Source organism: Pseudochaenichthys georgianus, chromosome 4, assembly GCF_902827115.2.
Source record: "Pseudochaenichthys georgianus chromosome 4, fPseGeo1.2, whole genome shotgun sequence".
In the NCBI taxonomy this organism is placed as follows: domain Eukaryota; kingdom Metazoa; phylum Chordata; class Actinopteri; order Perciformes; family Channichthyidae; genus Pseudochaenichthys; species Pseudochaenichthys georgianus.
Genome location: NC_047506.1, coordinates 7,872,206 through 7,893,934, shown reverse-complemented (window position 1 = coordinate 7,893,934; position 21,729 = coordinate 7,872,206). Strand labels below are relative to the sequence as shown.

The 21,729-nt window shown below is 40.3% G+C and overlaps 1 protein-coding gene across 1 annotated transcript in view; it reads right to left on the bottom strand.

Annotated features, from left to right (window-relative positions):
* polrmt (polymerase (RNA) mitochondrial (DNA directed)) overlaps positions 1-20,663 on the bottom strand; it is a 40,899-nt gene extending 20,236 nt beyond the window's left edge. The window contains exons 1-11 of the mRNA XM_034081260.2: positions 20,355-20,663; positions 16,275-16,424; positions 14,396-14,563; positions 13,976-14,146; positions 13,074-13,313; positions 10,857-11,642; positions 10,257-10,379; positions 8,339-8,461; positions 6,910-7,089; positions 5,764-5,850; positions 1,500-1,613 (exon numbers count right to left, since the gene is read on the bottom strand). Coding sequence (XP_033937151.2) covers positions 1,500-1,613; positions 5,764-5,850; positions 6,910-7,089; positions 8,339-8,461; positions 10,257-10,379; positions 10,857-11,642; positions 13,074-13,313; positions 13,976-14,146; positions 14,396-14,563; positions 16,275-16,424; positions 20,355-20,663 — 2,451 coding nt within the window. The remainder of the gene's footprint in view (positions 1-1,499; positions 1,614-5,763; positions 5,851-6,909; positions 7,090-8,338; positions 8,462-10,256; positions 10,380-10,856; positions 11,643-13,073; positions 13,314-13,975; positions 14,147-14,395; positions 14,564-16,274; positions 16,425-20,354) is intronic.
* Positions 20,664-21,729: the final 1,066 nt, after the last annotated feature.

Sequence of the window (21,729 nt, the reverse complement as noted above, 5' to 3'; positions counted from 1 at the left end):
TGTCTTGCGTATAATATGAAAGATGAAAAGAGACTGCGGGAGGGCAATAAAGAGTGGACTATTCTTCTGGACTAAAAGAGCAAACACCACTTTGTGAATAATTTTGGTTTTAGCCAAAGATAGTTTGAGCCCAACACCAAGGGATGGGTTGAGGACACACTCAAATCAAAGCCAAACGGCAGTGAGTCTCGCAGGCTCACTTTTTGCTTTGAGGTATTAGTCTGGGAAATAAATCCACGGAGCCCTGGCCGGCTGCCATTCTGTCAAAGAGCTACAACCAAATGAGATATCCTAAACAATGTACAGAGTCCAGTGGATCCAGTACTGTTAACGTGTGTGCTGTGAAGAGCACTTGTCAATGATCTATCTGTTGGAAAAGGCAGATCAAAATGCACACTTAATTTGAGCAAATGCATGTTGGGCCTTGCCAGACCCTAATGAGTGAAGCCTTTGTGGGCAGGCTGTGTGAGCACGAGAGATTGCTCTCATAACAGCTTGTTATAAGATGACAGCTATAAAAAGAACCTCTAATCTTAGTTTTAATATGTACAGTGTGAGTGTAAATACTCATTTGAATCATATATGTGTGTAAGCCTGTCTATTTAAAGTCAACCAACGCATCACAGCTAACCGGCCATTTATTATCAGCTTCATCAGAAATTCCATCAAAGCCCAATGAAATCTAGTAAGTGGAGATTAAACTCTGAAATCATGATAATAGCGAAAGTGGTGATCCATAGCATCTCACTGCCTCCTGGAAATATGAGAAGAAAAAGAGAAGGAGCGGTACATTTGGACACACATTACAATACCAGCAATAAGATGGTGGCCAGTAAGCCAACAGAGGGAGGCATGAGTACTGTATGCCAAGGTGAGTGAAAAACATGGATACAACATGTGCTATAAAAGGTCAGTTTTGCGAGTGGTGTGAAAGGTGAGAGCAAAGGTAAGGAAGAGCAAAGCACAAGGTGTCACAAGGTAACGATAAAAGAGAATACATAAAGTATCAAATACAGAGAAATAAAGACTGGCCTGTAATTGGCAAAACCGTCTAACTTACGATGTATGAAACGATGGTGAACGGCGCCGTCTGAGGGTTTAAAGTGGTCGAACTGATCAGGAAAAGTCCACTTGTTTCTAGATTGGACGCCCAATCAAACATGACCTGACATGTCCCGGGATGACACTCTGTAACACCTCTGCTGCACTAGTTGCTTTATTCTATATTTATTTAGTTTCCATTTGTTTTTTTTCCATACTTTCTGTATTATTATTAGTCTTGCATGACGTATTGTTAATATTTCCTAGTGCAATATTATATTTATTTTCTATGTAATGTGCACGTTTGGACTTGAAGCCCTGCTACACTTGGCATCTGTTCTAATTCCAATGGTACAAACGTAGCTAGACATAGCATCGTGTGATTAATAAAAAGTACGACAACTTCTCTGAGAAACACTAGTAAAGAGCATCTTCATAATCCTCGGTAGGAGACCTACCACTAGGCGGCGTGCGCGGTGGTAGGGCTGAATGACGGGTAATCCCAGGGGAGTCACCCACTGCACAGAGTGGCCAGCCTTGGAGATGAGCTTGGCGCTCTCGGTCAGCCATTCCTGCAACACACAGATGCAAAAGCAGAGGTACATTGAGGGCACACACTGGATTGTGAAACATACTCAGAAAATCAAAGCCTGCCAGCAATCAAGAGTGTGAGCCTGTCTACTTCCTGTGTAAGTGTGTTTATCAGTGTTGGGAAAGTTCACTTTCTACATGAACTAGTTCAGTTCACAGTTCACACATTTTAAAATGAACTAGTTCAGTTCATAGTTCATAATTCAAAATGTTGAACTAAAGTTCATGGTTTCAAAAATGAACTAATTTATAGTTCATAGTTCTTTTTTCAATAAGTTGCTGCGAGCTATTATTTGTCTCCTGTACGATGTTAATGGGCCATTTCAATGTTTACAATATCCTCAGAGGGGGATAAAAAAAACTAAAATCAGAACTCATTCATTTCATTCTGTGCAAAGAAAAAGCAACCTCTGAATCCAGATATCTCACCATGACTCACGTATGGATGCACGTGCACGGTGTGGCGTGACCACCAAAACAGAAAGATATGGACACAAGATGTGTGCAAATGTATTTAGTTTCCTATCCATGTGAACATGATTTAAGTGGGGGGGGGACCTAACCTCCTCTAGGGGGGTCCGGAGGGCATGCTCCCCTGGGAAGATTTTTTTTTAAATGTTGAAGTTAAAAGCATCAATCTGGTGCACTTTGAGAGCAACATTAGGAGATCTATGGACACATCGCTCAACACCCAAACACAACTGTAAACAGATTTTCTTTTAATTTATGGATATTTGACAAATCACTCCCCTTTCAAACTGTATTCTTCTTTATTAATAACTGTCATATAGTATTTTATACCTGTTTACTTTATTCTCTTATTTTTTTGATAACTATAATGATCATATAAAGATGTGCCTTTGCCTCACTGGTTGTAGAAAAAGCTTCTTATATTCGTTAGCATAGCTAGCTAACCAGATGCTAATGATAACAACACAGTTATTGACTGTCTGATCAGTATGACAGATGAGCAGATCGCCACTGGGCTTTCAACTAAAGACACAGACACGCAGAAACTGCGGCATGTGTATGGATTTATCGGTACTGCAATTTCTGAAGTGCTGGAGTGGCGTTCTGGTGCTCTCCGTCAGAACTGCACCCCTGTCAGTCGAGACATATACCACGTGATAACACGTTCGGCTCGTGTTGTGTTCAAGGACCCTAACCTTGGCCAGGAAAAACAGGCACTCGCTTGTTTAATTTGTTTGCGGTCTAGATTTCTTTCATTTTTTATTTTTTGCGTGTGTTTATAAATTACCTCGAGAGCCGTACCAAATTGTCTCGCGGGCCGTTTACGGCCCGGAGGCCGGAGGTTCCCCACCCCTGCCGTAGAGTCTCACTCTGAGCGAGTGCTGCTGCAGCTGCTCTCGGCTTCGTCCATACTTCATTCAATGCTCGCCGGTTCCGCGGTTCCACATTGTTTCTTGTGAGGAGTCTGATATATTTAGTATATTTATATTTTAGTGCGACAGCCAGGGGTGATAGGCGCGTACGCGTCACAGGCAGCTTGCTGTTGCCAGATTGGGTGGTTTTCCGCATTATTTTGAAGCCTGTTTACGGTGTGTTTTAACTGGGTTTTCGGCTGAAAGGCATTTGAAATCTGGCACACTTTTGAACGCCGTTATAATACAGTGCTGAGAATGAACGCACTTTTGAACGCCGTTATACAGTGCTGATAATGAACGCGTTCTCAATTACGTTCATCTAGCGGAAATACAGTACGTTCAGTTCACGTTCGCCCAAAATATGAACGCGTTCATGAACGATCGTTCATTGAACGCGTTCAGGTACATCACTGGTGTTTATGTGCACAACAGAGCAATCAGGTTCAAATCAGTGAGCCTGGACCGCTTGTAGGTGGATGTAATTAATCGGGCTTTAAAAATAAAGAACATCATGGTGCTTTTGGAACAGCATTGAGAAAATACACTGCATAAAAGATGCATAATGTCTGCTGTTCTACTTCTCGAAACAGCAAACAAGTGTTGCAAACTTGCAGAGGAACAAGTGAGAGGTTGTTGCTAAGCTTGATAAATATCCGTACATTTTGCACAAGTGTCTGGAAAGGTTTATCTCCAGGAATAGAAGCCCTATTAATGCCCCAAAAGTGCCTCCTCACACATGCAGGCACATGGAGAGCTGTAGGGGAGATATATTTGTCCTAACAACTCGAGATAGCAGTCTGGCCCAAAGCCGCACCATTCATCATCACCTCTCTCCTTTTATTCTCAGGTACATCGAAAAGAAGATGGTGCGGAAGCAAAGAGATGGGAGAGCGAGATTAGATGGTGAGGAAGCCGGAGAGATTGACTGATCAGTCAGTAATAGATTGATAAGCAGCAGAGGGAGGGAGGGAATGGACAGACGCAGTTGGAAGGGGAATACATGGAAAATAAACAGGGGAGGAGGGGTCAGGGATGACAGAGCTGCTTCTCTCTCACTCATACTCTACTCACTGCTGAACACCCAGAGGATGTGACCTGTTGAAAGCAACAGGCACACACACACACACACACACACACACACACACACACACACACACACACACACACACACACACACACACACACACACACACACACACACACACACACACACACACACACACACACACACACACACACACACACACACACACACACACACACACACACACACACACACACACACACACACACACACACACACACACACACACACACACACACACACACACACACACACACACACACACACACACACACACACACACACACACACACACACACACACACACACACACACACGATGGGAAGCGTATTTTTCATCCCCACTCATTTCCCAGAAGACACAAACATGGTCGTGGGTGGTGTTTCTATTTGCTTGCCAGACTCCTCTCTGCCTGTGGAGATAATATAGTATCCCCCGCCAGGTGCACGCCCTAAATCTATAAAAAGAGTCTCTGTGATGAATGGCTGCAGTAGTCACGGTAGTGGTAAAGTAAACTAGACATTATTAGAAAATGGAATATCATCTTATATAGGAGTAGTAGGTCAGTAGACAAAAGCTTTTATATTCAAGTCTTTCCGAGGAAGACACGTAGGGGAAAAACGAAATTTTGTTTCAATTACAGGGAACATAGGAATTGTCTTTTGTTATTATGCTACAAAAATATTCAGTCAGATAATCTGGGTTTATACTGCACATAGCAATTGTTTGCAGACACATTTATTTGTTGTTAACCTAAGTTTATTTTATTATTTTAAACTTTATTCTTCATCTTGAACCTTTTATTTATCAATCAACCAATTTTCACATTTGTCGCTGATCTGATGCACATTAAAGTCTCTAGGTTACACAGACAACATAATTGGATTAATTACATGTAAGTGTCTTAGTCGACCATTGTCTTTATTTTACCCATAATAATACATTACAAATGATCAGGCACCATGACATAAACTTTCATTATATTACCTAATGGTTATTACTTTAAAGGTTCCCTATTATACTGTTTTTCATCAATATATTATAGGTTTCAGATACATTAAAAACCATGTCTCTGAAGTGTTTGCCTCCAAACACCAAACAGATCATGCATTGCAGCATCCCATAATCCCCTCTGTTTCAGCCCTGTTTCAAAAGTGCTGATTCTCTGTCTGTTACTTTAGATGAAAATAAGGAGCCCCTCCCCACGCCCCTCTGAGAGATATTTGGTTACAAAGAACACAATGGTGCTCTAGGAGGAGATTCAGGTGATAAGGTGGGGGGGGGGGGGGGTTACCTTGGTTGGTGATTGGCTAATGGTTACCAAGCCAAAAAATCGTTATGACATCATAAAGTGGCCAAAATCTGATCAGCTCATTTTCAGACCGGTTTTTATATAAATGGATCAGGACACAAAGAGAGAGAATCTTTTTTCCTGAAACTTTCAGAATCTCTTTCCACAGAGGGGACACATGTTGACGTAGAAGAGACATGAAGAAGTGGATTTTGCATGATAGGTGACCTTTAAGGTGTTGAGACTTATTGCATGAGGGATATAGATTCTAGTAAAAATAAGAACAACTGTACTTTGAGACAATATTTCTACTGAATGTCAGCTCTGTTTTGCAACGAGTAAGAAACAAATGTGTTTTGCGATAAACTCACCTGGATCTCTCTGGTCCCCGTGAACATCTCCTTCAAGCCGTTGAACACCAATCGCACCAGGTAACGAGATGCCTCCCATAAATGCTCCTGGAAAACAATACATGATTATGCTTTTGTATTTTTGCACACATCACCTTCTCGCTTCACTGCATTCCTCATCAATACAAATGATTGTTTTCCCCATTTAGTTATTATTAGGTATTAAATGTATAATGCAAATATGTGGAAAAAGTTGCAGCACTGAATCAGCCTGGGACATTTCAGATATCATTACAGCAATACGATCTCTTCCTGGCTTACAGCTTCCCCCCCCCACATCCAACCCCCTGTAATCACTCACAATTACACTTTCCTCCAATTCTGTGTTTAAACAATTAGGAACATTATACAGGAGTCATTTGGCACAATCCTCTGGCTGTGAGATGGCCGATACACTGACAGCAGGATCATGCTGGTTTTATCTATACAGACAACCAGAATAACTCCAACTATTGTAAGGCAATATATGCAGTTATTTGACAAATAATAAGCATTACAGAGCTCTAGGAAGATTACATGCCTCCCTTTCCCTGCCATATAATCATTTGTTCCAGTCAAAGAACCGGTTGTGTCCAATGAAATCAAAGTGCAGTGGTTCTGAACTAAAAATAGATTTATAATGACTGTGCACAGGATATCGAATATAGCTGTTGTTGTATTACACTGCTGGCCTCCCTGATAAAACCATGCAGTATCTCATTACACTGCAATAACCCATAAATAAACTTGCCTAATAGGAATAATAAAAGCTAATGTTCTTGCTCCACCAACAGCACACTTGGAGACAGGGTGCTAGGAGTCTTAATGTCAAGGTCAAAGCTACTGAAATCATTTGCAGTCACTGTCAGCTGTGTGATAAATGCCTTCTTGGACATACAGGAGACAATGGAGCAATTACATTCAAGGAGGTTAGATCAGTTGCATTTCATTGAGATTCAGTATGGGCTGAGTGTATGCATCTCTGAATGTGTAACCGGAGAGGAGACGTAGAAGGATATAGAGTAGATCTTTCACTAAAAGGCCACTCTGTCATCCCGCGCTGATACAACACTAAAAATAAAACAGTATGCAGTGCGAGGGAAGCCCACATCTACCACATAACTGTACCTTGGGGAACTCATCAATCTCCTTCAGTCTTTTCTCTATCTGCAGGCGGCCCCCGTAGCGTGTGACCCCGTATACCACAGTCATCACGGTCTGCTTCACCACCTTCCTGCTGATGACGCCCTCCAGGAGCTTGGCGATTTTCAACCCGTTCTTTGCATCCCGCACTCTAAACTCCTCCACCTGAAACACATGGACATGTCGGAGATAGTAACAGATGTGTTATTGGAGAATATTTAAATGCACAACCCCAAATACATATAGATCAGGGTAGAAGTAGTGATGTGCAATACAGCCAAACTCTTCTATCCAGATATTTCAGAATATCTTGATATTGATTTATATCATGATTAAGTAGTAATAATTAAATAAAACAATTAAATAATTAAAATAAAATAAATAATTAAAATTAAAAAGTTTAATTAAATTAAAATAAAAAAATTAAAAAAATTAAGTAGTATTTATCTAACAACCAGATCACAACAAAGCCGGCCAGCTAACCAATCAGAGCAGACTGGGCTCTGGTTTCAGACAGAGGGTGAAAAGAGGTGCTGCAGCACAGGCAGTGTGAGATAAATAAAGAGCTTTTTGTAACAACGTCACAATAGAAGCACAACATGTAAACATATATTTGTCATACTGAGTATTTTTTTATTTAATAAAAGGAACTTTATTAATAATTTAACCGTTTCAAGTTGATTTGGAGCGAGAAATATATTTCTATATAGCATCTTTTGTTGATTGCATTGACAAGGTATTGAAAAGTGTGCTGTCAAATGAAAGAAAATGTTTGGCAAGTTTCCTAAGAAATAATGACATTGTTTCAGCTGTAGATTACTTTTTGAACAGCCTATCTTTACGAGTTAAACATATTTACTTATCCAGGTGGTTGGTTAGTTCACAAGCATGATCAACAGTATCTTAGGTACAAATAAAACTGTTTGATAATGTCTGCCTGCATTGTCCTGCTCTCTCTTACAGTCAGTCGTCCAGCTCACTGACAACCCAACAATGTACTTTGAAGTCACTGCCCTTTGATACAGCCGCAGACAGAATTGTTTGCCCATCACACTCTGATTTTCCCTGGACTGAAATGTCACATAACAATTAGCTTCAATTATGCCAGCCTGAAAAGTATGCAGGTTCACAGCAGGCTGGGTTCTTTGATAACATTGTCTGCGCACTTGCCCCCTTTGAGCTTTTGGATATGAGCGTCTACTCTCACTGCACTTTGATGCAAGGCCTGAACAAATGAAACACCTTTTTTTAGATGCTAGAACTGAAGTGAGAAACTTGAAATGTATACTCAATGTTTCAACTGTCACTAACTCATGGGAAACAGTAAGACATTAACGGTACCACAATTTGGTGACATTGTGCAACACCAAAGCCATCCAGTTCAAAAAGGTAACAAAAACCAAACCAAGCTGACCTGCTGTGCGACTCCACTGTACACATCCTGAGGCAGCTCACAGGGCATGAGGTTGACTGATGTGGCACCAATAACATCTCTGCCCAGAGCAGCGTAGTGCTGGAGACCATTACAGGAACCGTCCTGCAGGAGAAAAGGAGAGAGAATAAAGCGAGGATGTGGAGGAGGAGAGAACACAGACAGAAAAGGAATAATCAGCACACAATCAGAGAACGGGTACACAAAGGATATGGATATTATAGAACAGTAAACATACTAAAAAGAGGACACAGAAATGGGGACAGAAAGGGCAGTATGAAAAACATGAGCATCAGCTAAATGGATGAGAAAAAAGATTTTGCTAAGGCTTTTAGTTCATACCATATTCACTCTGTCAAAGCCACAAAGTGAAGTTTGCACTTTACGCCATCAAACCGTCAATGAGCATTTTAAATGATCTGCACCATTCAAAGAAACATCTGGACCGGATTTGGCATCAGACTTGCGGTTAACAATTAACTGATGATATATTTGTTTATCATTTACACTAAATTAAAAGTCACTGGTGGTCAGTGTTACAACACTAAAAAGACACAACATGAATATTGCAAAAAAAGTTAGCCACAATCCTGGCAGCTGCAGAAGTTATCTTATTTATGTTACGTCTGTCCTAATGTGACATTAACCTCAATGTCTCTCTACTTTGACTAAAGTTCTGGAACTTCCATTAAAAGGCTCTCACACAAGTCTCCTTTGGCTTCTTAGATCCTTTCCTTTATTTATTAACTCATTATCTCAGTTCACATTAGTTAACATCAATGGGACAGACTCAGCTAAAAGGCTCCTTTTTTCTACAGACCAAGAGCAGATTGATGATCAAAGCTGAGTGGAAACCATTAGATACAGATACAAGGAGGAGGTGCTAAATAAGTCTGGCAATTGATTACACTGCATTTCATGTTAATATAGTTTATATTATGGTTTTACTTTGTATAAGTTTAAACTCTGGAATCAGAAAGAATATTGGCACTTTCTTTACTTGCATTTGTATTGGTTTGCTTTAAAAGGACTGGGTTCTGGTTTCCGACAGAGGGTGAAAAGAGGACTTTTTTTAACATTAAAGCGTGTAAACATGTCGCAGTAGAGACACTAAATACATATATGAGGGACTGCGGATGGAAATAGCTCAAAGCTAAATCTGGCATTCATACATTTGAATGTTTTAAGTGTTCATTACTGTGCATGCATTGTCCCTGCCAAATAAACGATTCAATAAATATATGAACCTAGCATAGTTGGGACCCTTTCATTGAGTTTGACATGTTAATGTTTGGTATGTCATTCAGAGGAATTATATCAAATGTGTACATTCCTAAAATAACATAAAGAGGTTGGTTTTTAAGTGCCAAATAAAAGGAACATTATAACACGATGTTGACTAAGGTCTTAGGGGCAGACAGTGTGTCAAATAAAAGCTTGAGATAATGCTTAAACCTGTATATCACTGGACACCTGACACACGTAAGTGGGCTTGAAATAATAGTAAACATAAACCCAACACTGACACTTTGTGAGGAGTTGTCTGTTGCTTTTGTTTGTGTCGGAGTACAGGATATCTGAGGCTGTGGTCTGTGCGGTGAGATGAGGGCTACAGGTTTCTAACAGATACTATAAATGGCCCCAGATGGCAGGCGATGTTGTGCCTTGTTAACTTCGATGTGCCCTCTAAAACAGCACTATAAAAGCATGACTGAATGATTTTGAGGATAATCGTTTCTAATCATCTTATTTTATTTTGAAATCTTTGTTTCACCCAAGAGATGAATTTAATTTCTATTCAGCAGTTGAATGACTTATTAAATGACACATCAGTAGGAGATGGGACATGAGATTCAAACCGCTGCACGACTACATAATTAGTTCAGGTGTTTTATGGTACCTGGTGAACAGGAAAATGAGAGATGAACCGCGTTGGGTCGGGAGATCTCACAGCGTTGGCTATCTCCATGCAGCAGCCCAGAGCCTGCCAGGGCTCATCTGCATTCATCCACCACTTCTTACCCTGACAAAGACAAACACAAGCACATTATCCTGCAGACATAAACACCACCGGGAAAAGTATTTTACTTTTTGTTTCGACAGATATTCATATATATGCTATAATCTGCATTTTGAATACTGATCAGTGCCGGACTCATTCTGTATGACTATTGCTGTATAAAAAAGGTACGTTTCAAACAATTATCTGGTCTTCAGCATTCATTTCTTTAACAATAATAATATGCTAGTGTATTCTGTATATTGAAATATACACATGTTTTGTTCTAAAACGGAGCAAATGGCAGTAAACCAGATTCGCCCCAGGATATATAAAGTATTCTAATTCCAATTCTGGCTGCATATATTAAAAAAAATGGCAGCCTTTATTTAATTTGGCTTATTTTAATAGAATAAGAAGTTTTAACTATAACCTATGTAGAACTATTAATGCCTGTCTGAACTATGGATAAACAGGACAGAGAAATAAAGAGAAACTGACAGTGAGAGGGTTGTCGGCAGAGTCCAGGATGTCCTCCATGATGCTGTTGGCGTACTCCAGCCGTCCCTCCAGTGAGCTCTTCTTCTTCAGTCCTGTCAGATTGACTAAGTGGATCTTTATCCAGTCAAGTCCCTTTGGACCCAGGGGCTTCCCATCTGCAAACACGAGGACAGCCCGTGTGACATCACTTCCTAGGTGATTGAAGTGCGGGGGACAGGGGTAGGTTCGTCCACGGAAGTCCATGTTGTGAGGGAACCAGAAGATCTCATCCCGCATGAAGTTGGCGATGGAGAGTTTATAAAGAGCGTCCATTCGCAGGCTGTGCATCTCACTGCCCTTCTTCCTGGCATTACTCACCTCCCTCTTCATCTCGGCCTTCTCAGAAGACGTATTACTGGGATCTTGGGGGCTGAAATGGGGTATTTTGGGGGCTTCTGACAAAGGAGGAGGGATGTCTAGCTTATCATTACCACGATCATTAAAGATGGAGATAATAATATCCAACAAAGACTTATTGATCCTCCATGCACAGTTGCCCAGCTGGTTGAGAGTGTCCAGGACTGCATGGAGGTTCTGGCATTGCTCCAGCAACTCCTCGTGCTGCGTGGCTCCTTCCGCTGTGCGCATCAGCTGGCTAGGTGTCAGCAGGTAGGCTCCGGACTTGACTGAATTCCAGGGCACGGGAGGGCACAGCATTGGCATCACATAGGAGTCAAAGGTTAACTTGGTCTCCATGGCTTCCAGCTGCATCTGAGACAGGATGGGGTGAGGTTTGATGAAGCCGACCTGCAGGGTGAAACATCAGAGCGCATCCAATTAGAAGCCAAACATAGCAGAAGAAAACATGAATGTGAGTTCTCATAAATGAATACCAGTAGATGAGATAAATAATCTGTTTCAGAGCAGTTACAATCAAAACCCAAAAACTATGCTAAATACTACTTCGATTGATATTAGTCTTCCGTTTATCACCAGTTAATATCAGATCACTGACATCCACAGAATACTATGATATCTGCTCGCACATTTTCCATTACAGACTGAAAACCCTTCTCTCTTGACCGCAACAAACAAAAACATCACTCTTCTGTAGATAGCACTTTGTATTATGTAAAGCGGTAGTAGCAATTGGATATAGTTGGCCTATTGATAGCTTTGTACCTGCAGGATTCTTGCTTTTTAAAAAAGATTATTTCTTAATGGTTGAAAGCACTCATTAATAAAAGCATAGGACTGGAAATATATACCATCATTACAAAGGCTATACTAACCAGATAGAAAAATACACCTCAGCATTGCATTGCATGAGTCAGTCTGCCACGCTGGGATATAAAATCATTAGGATGCTCCCCTGATGGGCTAACCTCCGAGGAAAGAGGAACAATAGGAGAAAAGAAAGTAGAAGGAGAAAGAAATGTATATATATATATATCGTTTCATATAAAATAAACTTAAGAGTAAAAGTCTGCAACAGTGTCAGAGTGCATCAAATCCAAAAAGTCCACAAATCTCCCTCCCTCTCTCTTCCTGCTCTCTCCCCTGACCCTGACACGGTCGGCTCACCCCCCTGCAGGGTCCCGTGGCAGTAAATCAGCGAGCCAATTAAGGGGACACTAAAAAAGGGATTAGCCACGAACCTATTCACCTTACTCACTTACTCGAGAAATGGTTTTATTATTCACTCTTCGGAGCCTCACATTGAATAGGTGGGCGTGCAAGGCAAAAGGCTTCAGAGGGAAAGACTGCCTTCTTTTCCACAGTGAAGGTTAAGAGTTTCAGGGATTTCCTTTGTTTCTGCTCCACTGTAGATCCGTTTCCATATTACAATATTAACTGTACAACTACTTAAACTAGGCCTGGTTGATCTTCTTATCTGACTGAACAAGTGTAATTTTCAAAAAGTCACCATTAATATTATCATTTGATTTGACTGACTGTGGGTTCTCATAATGACAGATCATTGAGTTTATTTTGAAACCTTTTGAAAATGTTCTTCAACTTTAGGTTGCTGGAGATCCTTTTAAATATAATCCTTGACCTTTTTTCCATATAAATCTCAGATGAAAGGATCCTCTTTGGTCTGGGAACCAAACGCTCAGGAATCCTGTTGCGAGGCTTTCTATTTTGCAAAACCGTTTCAGTATGATTGCTACCAACTCCAGGCTAGCAACTTCTTTTGATATCCCTGTGAGTACTTTGAGAAGACTTCCACTGTACCTGTCGTGTGCTGCGAAAGGTGTACATATGGTAGATGAGGGGTATGAGCTTCTTGTTGAAATCGGGATTCAGGATGTCGCTATTAATTTTGATGTTGCTGACCATCAAATCCACCATGTACATGCCCAGCTCCAGGGTTACTATGAACGGCAAATCGCTCTCTCCTCCCTGCAGCGAGGGGCCTGTATTCTGGTCCGTCACTATCTTACACCACTGCTCTCTGGGAAGGGTGTCATACTCCTAGAAGGAGAAGAACAGGAGTGTTTTTATTTAGTAAGGATTACGTTTTCACTCATCACAATATGCTACAGTGTTTTTTAAGGCATGTTGACACCAAAGATCAAAGAATGTGTCAAAAAAGCACTGTTTTTGTGATATTTCAAGATATCATGAATCCTGTTAAAGTCCAGAGGTATTAAAAGTTCTGCCAAAACAAGAAACCACAGATAGGGAGCCTTCAGGAAAAAGATGATATAAGAGAATAGAGACATTAGTTGGTCCTCAGACAAGGAAGTAATGATTTGTGTCATAACAGCAAAGAAAAATATAATAATAGGCATATTTTTAACTACAAAGGCTGCATGTAAACAAACAACTAACTTCTAGTATAACTAGGTACAGGAGTATAATGAGCTGTTGCTCATTACAGTCCTGATGACACAGCGGTTTCGCCCCCAGCGGACAAAGACCATAAAAACAGAGTCAGTGAACGGGCTGACACAAAACTTTGAAACAGAGCACCAACTAAAATATGCGTGACAACTTTATCTACATTTCTTGTTAAACGTACTGCAACTTAAAATGTCACATTAGCATAGTATCTGATGTAACAGAGTAAAACCAGTACTTGGTATTGTTCTAAGACAAGAAATGAGAAGACGTTGGGAATGGTGATACTCTACCTTTCCATCTTTTGCCACCAGGTCCGTGTAGGTGTCGTAAATATTGTTCAATTTTTCCACCGTCTGATTGTGTTGCTTCTGCCTCACGGAGTACTTGGTGTTGACCCTGCCGCCCAGATATTTGGCTAAAATCTTCAGCGCCTCTCCACTTGGAGGCAGTTCGTCAATACTCTGAGGTGTACAGTAGGACACAGATAAAAACGTCAAAACATTTATAAACCAATCCTTCAGTCAGAGGGGAAATCAAAGTAAAAAATGATTTGTGTTGTGTGGCTTTGTGGTCCTACTGCTGTATCGAAGAAAATCAGCTACAAATCTTTTTTTGTATAGTGTAGTACAGACAGACAGGCAAGTCTTTGTTAAATCCAAGACTTCCTGCATCTTATTGAGCTGTATGCTGGGCTAGAGGGGTTATATTACCTGTATCATGATGTCAACATAGTCTTTATCCTTTAGCACACAGAGGTAGGGATAAAGGTTATGCTTATAGTCCGCAGTGTTGGTGATAGCCAGGATCTTTTTACTCTCCCTCAGGGCCAGGAGGAGGCTCTGGTGCCACAGGACCCGCTGATCCGCCAGCAGCTTCCTCTGAAAGGACAAATATCTGGAAGTCATCCTCATCTCATAACAGAGACTGGCAGCAGGAAACAAATAAAGAATGTGACAATTGTCAAACAGAATGCATCGTTGCTTGTTTATCACACACTGGATGAACCCAATTGACATGGTTATGAATTGTGAACCAGCAGATGGGGCCACCTCTCACTAGACGTTGTGTAGCATGAGAGTGCATGGTATTTGATGGTTGAGCTTTACCTTCAGATGAAAAGGGGAAAAGCCTTATTCTCTTAAGAGGAACACATCTGTTGTAATTTATTGTCTTTTATTGTGATTGTAGTAATGTGTTTTTATTACATTACACAGCACTTTGGCTCGACCAAAAATCGCTTTTAAATGTGCTTTATAAATAAAACTTGATTTGATCTGGGCCACAGACTGTGTCATCCAGGACTAAAACAGGTAGTTTGGCCCATTTTAGAAAAGGTATGTAATAAAGTATATCATTTTTCAATGACAATGGAAGTCGTCAGCTGTCATCATCCCTTCAATTGAAGTTAGGCAGATATCTAAACCGACACTGTTCTTAGCTCTCACGTTTTTATTTCACCAGAAGCGTTTCAAAGAAAACCTGTAAGTATTCAGCCAGAACACGCATGTGCTTCAGCATTATTTTCATTTCCCTGTGCACTATAATAAATGTTTTAGATATGCTTCTTGGTTTTTAATCATTTACTTAAGATCATACACTGAATAATGGGAAATTAGATTCTGTGGCTGGGTACGCACACTTTGTTCCTGTTCAAGAACATGGGGAGGTATTGCAGTTATCCCAATGATCCGAGCACTGAGTTCATTCTTTAGTCAAAGAGTTTTATCCAGACTGAAGCAGAGACACAGTCTTGATTGTGAAGGGAGAGGTGACTGGGTTCTCTCCAGAGGCATCGATTACAATACATTATTATTCTGTCCTGCCTATCTGTAAATGCTTCCCGACCACCAGGGACTCTCAGCCCGCTCGCTTCCCACGTAGCCCATCTGCAGAGCCAGGCGAGCCAGGCAGGACTGTAAATGCCAGAGTTGGAAAAAAAAAGGCACACCACAGGCTGCCTCTAACCTGTCAGGCCTAAATGCATATTATTTAAAAGTTTATAACAGAAAATAAGGACAAACTTTACTCCTGGCAGACATTGGGTACCATTTGGTGTAGAAATGCATTACTGTCAAGACATCAAAGTTACATAAATGGTGTTAGCATAATCTCTTTAAACAGACAAGAGAATTGGTGATTTGAGCCAGCATGGTGGATTAAGCAGAGAATCTACACGACTTTTAAAAGAAAAGAATTACAGCACAAAACAACAAGATGTCCTTCCAGTACAAATGACGCTATGTTTCTTTTTCCAAATGGAAAAGACAAGGTTTGTAAGAAATTAGGTTTGCTTTTCTTAAAAACAATGCAGCAACAACAACACTCCTGTGATACAGGGAACCAATTATTTTAACTAGTCCGTCACAAATAATCTGACACCAATATATTGAAAATACCAATGTTGTACCCCAAGTATATTTAAGGATTTGGATTGACTATCGATTTTTAAGACTAAACCATCTACTATTTACCACTATAGCACACTATTTTTACAATTATTTGAAGATTTTTGCATCCACATTTTTAGAAGACGTGTATATATTAAATATATGATGAAGATGAGGAGAGACAACATGTGTTTTTGTTTACCATTTTGGCAATGTTCTTAGTGATGGGCTTGTTGGCCTCCACAGAGTCGATGGTGATGGTGCAGTCCTGCTCAATGGTGAGCTGTTTTTTAAAACGCTGCTGAAGCTCCTCCTGACTGAAGTCCAGTTTAGGGTACCGGTGGTCCGACCGCTAAAACACATGCACACAAACACAACCGTGAGAAAGACAGACAGAAACAGAGAAATAACCGATTCCTACCGTGCCATCGAAAGATTTTTGTACACCTTGTGGTTAACCTCTAGAGACAGAAGGTTGAAAGACCCTGACCTTCTTTGTATTTACCTCTAACCTGCCCACCAATTGATTGCTGGTCTTTTCAGGGCAGTTATCAGAGGCCAAGTCTTAAAAGCATTTTAGTCCGCTGCAAAGAAAGCGCTAGTGTCAAAATCTTTGGCCCGGTAATGCGAGAGTGGAAACCCAGAGTTCATTTTTCCTCTCAGTTTGATATTATCAAGATTTAAATGAACATATATAAAAAGGCAGTTAAGGGGGTCCAAAGCTTAAATGGTAAAAACATTTTCAATGATCGAAAAGAAAATCTAGCAAAGTGGTCAATTAATGCAAATTTTTATCATAAATAGCCTGAAATGAATTGCTGAGTGTATGTGTGTATGCTTCGTAAATTAACTATCAAAATGCCTTTCGAACAAAGCACCAGATAAAAGAAAAGAAATACAATATGCTTTACAAATGTCAGTTATTGTTTAAAGGAGGTAGTGACCTTGCCAAGGCAGTAAGACCATACTATATGTCGTAGAAAGAATGCAACCATTAATGGCTGTAGTACAGCGGTAAGAACATTTATTCGCTCCTAGTAAATCAGTCCTTGGAGAGATGGAGCATGGACCGTAGCCAGAGCAAAGTTTAAGGTAGTGTGCCACATAAATTGCTCACCAGACAGCTCTTGTGCAATATTACAACTTCAGAAAAACAGATGCGCTAAAAAGCTAACACAGGGGAAATGGTGCTGGCACATAGGGTTGAAAGTGCAAACTTGAAGCTTCTGAGGTACAAAGAAAAGCAAAAAGCTTTACAGAAAGGACTATCCAGCTGTGTGACTTTATTCAAATACATAACAACATTGTAAAACTGTCCAAACCTATAATGTCCCGTGCATAGACTGTGTATATATATATTATATATACACACACACTGTACTGTGTCAAACCCACAATGCATCGACTGGATGGATTAACACAATTTTACCACCCATCTGAGGAGTGTACTAACTAACTACTGTTAGTATTGCGAGCAAAGCAAAATGCAATGTTTTGTTGAAATTGGCACATGGGCCAGTTTCAACACAAACAAAAATAATTAAATGATAATACCATACATTCTCTGATGACAAGTTGAAACTAGATCAAACTGCATTTTATACACACATCACCCTAATCAAAATTCCATCTCGCAACAACAAACAATATTCTAATTAGACTGTGTGTCTGCTGCTAACACGGATTCAAAATCCTCCGGAGACCATCCAGTCTGCTCCTCTGCTATCTAACAGACCAGTTATTTGGACAGCATTTCCGTCATTAAATCAACCTGCCAGTAAGTCACAGTCATAGTCAGATAACCAGCCTAACAAATACCGTCGGAGGGAAGTAATGGAACACTTACATTTAGCCGGTTTCACATTTCACTAAGTGGCATGATTCATTTACACTCTTAAGATAAAAATACAGGAACTGCTGATAGCAACCTTCACACATGCAGGCTAACAACAACATCAAGTTGACCAACAATATTAATAAATCTGTTTCTAATTCTAAACTTGAACGAAAAGCTGTTAATGAATCATGTGAGAATCAGAAGGGGAAGTGAGGTGGGAAAAGGGGAGGAGAGGTGAGAGGAGGAGAGGCGAGTACAGCAGAGCAGCCATTAGGATGCAGTCGGCTCACTATAAATAGGCCAGTGCCCGTCTAGCTGTGAAGGAGTAACAATCAAATATTTCGTAGTCATGCTGGAGCCTTCTGACAGCTTTCTGTGGTGCTTTGACATACACAATATCTGTATTTATGTTATACATTGACACTCTTTATCACAACGCCCCATGCTGTTTAATAACTGTGACTAATGTATTCAAAGCTTCTGGATACAAAATGAAGTCTTTATGAAATGCACGTCATGGCATTGATGGATCTTCTAAATCTCTGATCTCTGATTTTAAAAGTAACAACAACTGGGGTATAACATCCTTGATTTCAACACACATCTGCTATATCAAGATCAGCATGTTGTAGTAACTATAACAACCCCTGAATTGAGTTATAGATTTAAGCATAAAGGCCAGCAGCTAACACATAAATGTACATTATATGAGTTATGATGACTTAAAGGTAGGGTAGGTAAGGATGGAGAAACCAGCTCGAGTGTGCTAGAATTTGAAAGTACGCAGCTGAAAAAAATCCGCCCCTTCCTTCAGACTTCCTTACAGAGCCCCTCCTCCAACACACACGAACGCGCACATGACAAATCAGGGCACGAGATAAGTTTGTGCACGAGATGGATGGCTGACAGGCAGGTAGGCCATCCAGTTATTTCAGCCGGGTCGTGCTTTTTACAGTACTACAGCTTCCAAAGATGATTTTTTTAAATGTATTTATTGTTAAAGCATTTAATGTATTCATTGCTATCGGGATGGGTATCGTTAAGGTTTTAACGGTACTACTACTTTTATCGATACCGCTTATCGTTCTTTTGGAAAAAAATAAGGTAAACTAACTAAACAAATTGTGAACAAAACTAACATTGCTTTTTATTTAAAATAAATAAATAATATTTCACATCAAAAGAAACGACAATGTGTTTAACAAATCATATTAAATAATGTCATGACAGAACTGTAAACAGAATTAACATTGCTTTTTATTTAAAATATATAAATAATATTTCACATCAAAAGAAACAGCACCAGGGTTGGTTCATTGTAGCTGAAACTTTAACAGACAGTCGAACCCGGTGCATTCCTCCGTCTGAATGTGGTGCACTTTTGCTAGATGTTTAGACAAATTGCTCGTGTTACCGCCCTTACATGGTAAACTCTTATTGCACTTTTGGCAACGAGCATTATCCACATCGAGACGGGTAAAGTTTAACCACACCTCGGAGCGCGTTCTCTCCGCCATCTCCTCCGTGTGTGTGTTGCTGCATATAGCAGCTGCGTGTGTGTAAGCTGCCCCGCCCCCTCACACACAGACGGGGGAGAGAGATCTCTCGTCTGGATTGGAAAGATCGAAAATACTCAAAATAATCATAGACGCATTTTGCAGTCTTTGTGCGTATTAGAAACGGAGTTGGCGACACTAAAACTGCAATATAATGTTTGTGTAGCATAATAAATACGAGATATTTTTTAAATGTCTCCAGTACCGATAACGTCGAAGCTTAATGGTACCACGGTCTTTAATAATTCAGCCCCGGGGGCCCATTTAATACCGGGGCTCGGTACCCATCACGAGTTAAGTGTTTCTGAAGTGAATTACCTACCCCACCTTTAAGTGATTCAATTGTCTGTTTGTCTTTTCAATAATGATAAATGAAAGCCAGTTTAACTGTAAATGTTAAATCTAAAGTACATTTTGGCAAACCACAAGGATTACTGCTAGGCCTATTGATATGTGTTCTTCTAATCATACATTTTATTTTTTTTGTTATTATGATTAAGAGTTTCACAGTCAAAAGCTCAATCAATCTGTGGGGTATGAATAATATGGGTGTTGTTTGATCAGATTTGACCTTCAGTGGTCTGGCAAAAAACATTGCGAAACTTTGATTGTTGTACCGAAAACGTTCTAACTTTCCGACTTGGGTCCACTTCTGACCAGTGAGTAAAAAAAGAGGACGGAAACATAAAACTCACGTGTAAAATAATGATAACTGTTTAAACTTTGGTAGAAAAATTGTAAGTTCATGTCGGAGACTATTGCTCATAGTATGAAGATTTTTGAGGAAATAGGTTGTGAGTGCCTTAAGTCAGCTACTAACCAATCACTGTACTGTGTCACAACAACTGAGAACATGGTACATGTCAAAGACAGCCTGTGCTACATTTACCTGTGTGTAGTAGTTATGAACCAGCGATGAAGAGCACTGCTCAGTGTCTGTTTTGAGGCTGGGCTGGTAGTCGGGCTGGACGATTTGCACGGCCTTTAGCACCATGTCTCTTTCATCTTGCCGAAACACACCCTTTCTGAACACATCATCCAGAGAAAAGCCTTCCTCCTCCATCTGGGTCAGGCACCTGGACATAAAAGGGACAAACAGTTGTTTTACCAGGTTTCTATTGGCCCTTAAGCAGATTTGAGCCATGTTCGAGTAAGGTGACCTGGGGATGCTCATCAGAATAAGTGGCTTAACAACCATTCTTGCCAGGTATTATTATTTCTGGCTAATAGATGTCACTTTTTCAATTAAATTGGGATAAAAGCATACAGTCCAGTCACTTTCCAATGACTCATGAGCTCTATGAGTAAGAATGGCCAATAGCACACTCAATAATACTAGTAAACAAATTAGACATCACCCGATTATTCTGTGTAAACCACAGAATATTATTGTGCTATGCGATGGATGCAAAGGATAAAACAAAGCACAAACAGTAAACTATTTGCATTTCTTTCCTGACCACAAGGCAGTGGTTATCACACTTTTTCTGTCAGGCCCCCCCTTTGGAGAAAAAAAAAAAGTCGGGCCCCCCCCCCCCAACACAAATAGTCAGGCTCAGTGACGGCGCCAGAGATTTATTTTGGGGGTGCTGTGGGGTAGCTTGACGTTTCATAGAGGGTGCTCAAACATTTAGGGTTTCCCATTAATGTACCGGGCGCTACAGTGGAATGTTCTGCTGCAACACTCCCCATGCATATACACAATGTGACAGTTACAATGAAGGCTCGATAATCAGCTCACGGCATATAGGTGTAAGCAGGGGTAAAGTGCTATTTTTATAGGTGGTGTGTGGACCTCACAGAGGGGTCCGGGGGCATGCTCCCCCGGGAAGATTTTTAAATATTGAAGCATCAATCTGGTGCACTTTGAGAGCAAAATGAAGAGATCTATGGATACATCTCTCAACACCCATTTGAAACAGAACTGTAAACAGATTTACTATTTCTTTATGGATATTTTAAAATCACTCCCTTTTTAAACTTTATTCATTTTTTACTGTCATATAGTATTTCATACCTGTTTTCAATGTATTCTCTTAATTTTTTTATAACTATAATGATCATATAAACGTGTGCCTCGGAAATAATTGTTTACATTAATGGTGACCAAAACGTTTGAGACCCACTGAGAGAGTCCTTTAGCTCACTGAGCCGGAGAGGACTCTTCTCCACTTTGTTGTTGAAAAAACTCCTTATATCCGTTAGCGTAGCTCGCTAGCACCAGAAGCTAACATCAACGATCTCCTTTTTCTTCCTTCTTTTTC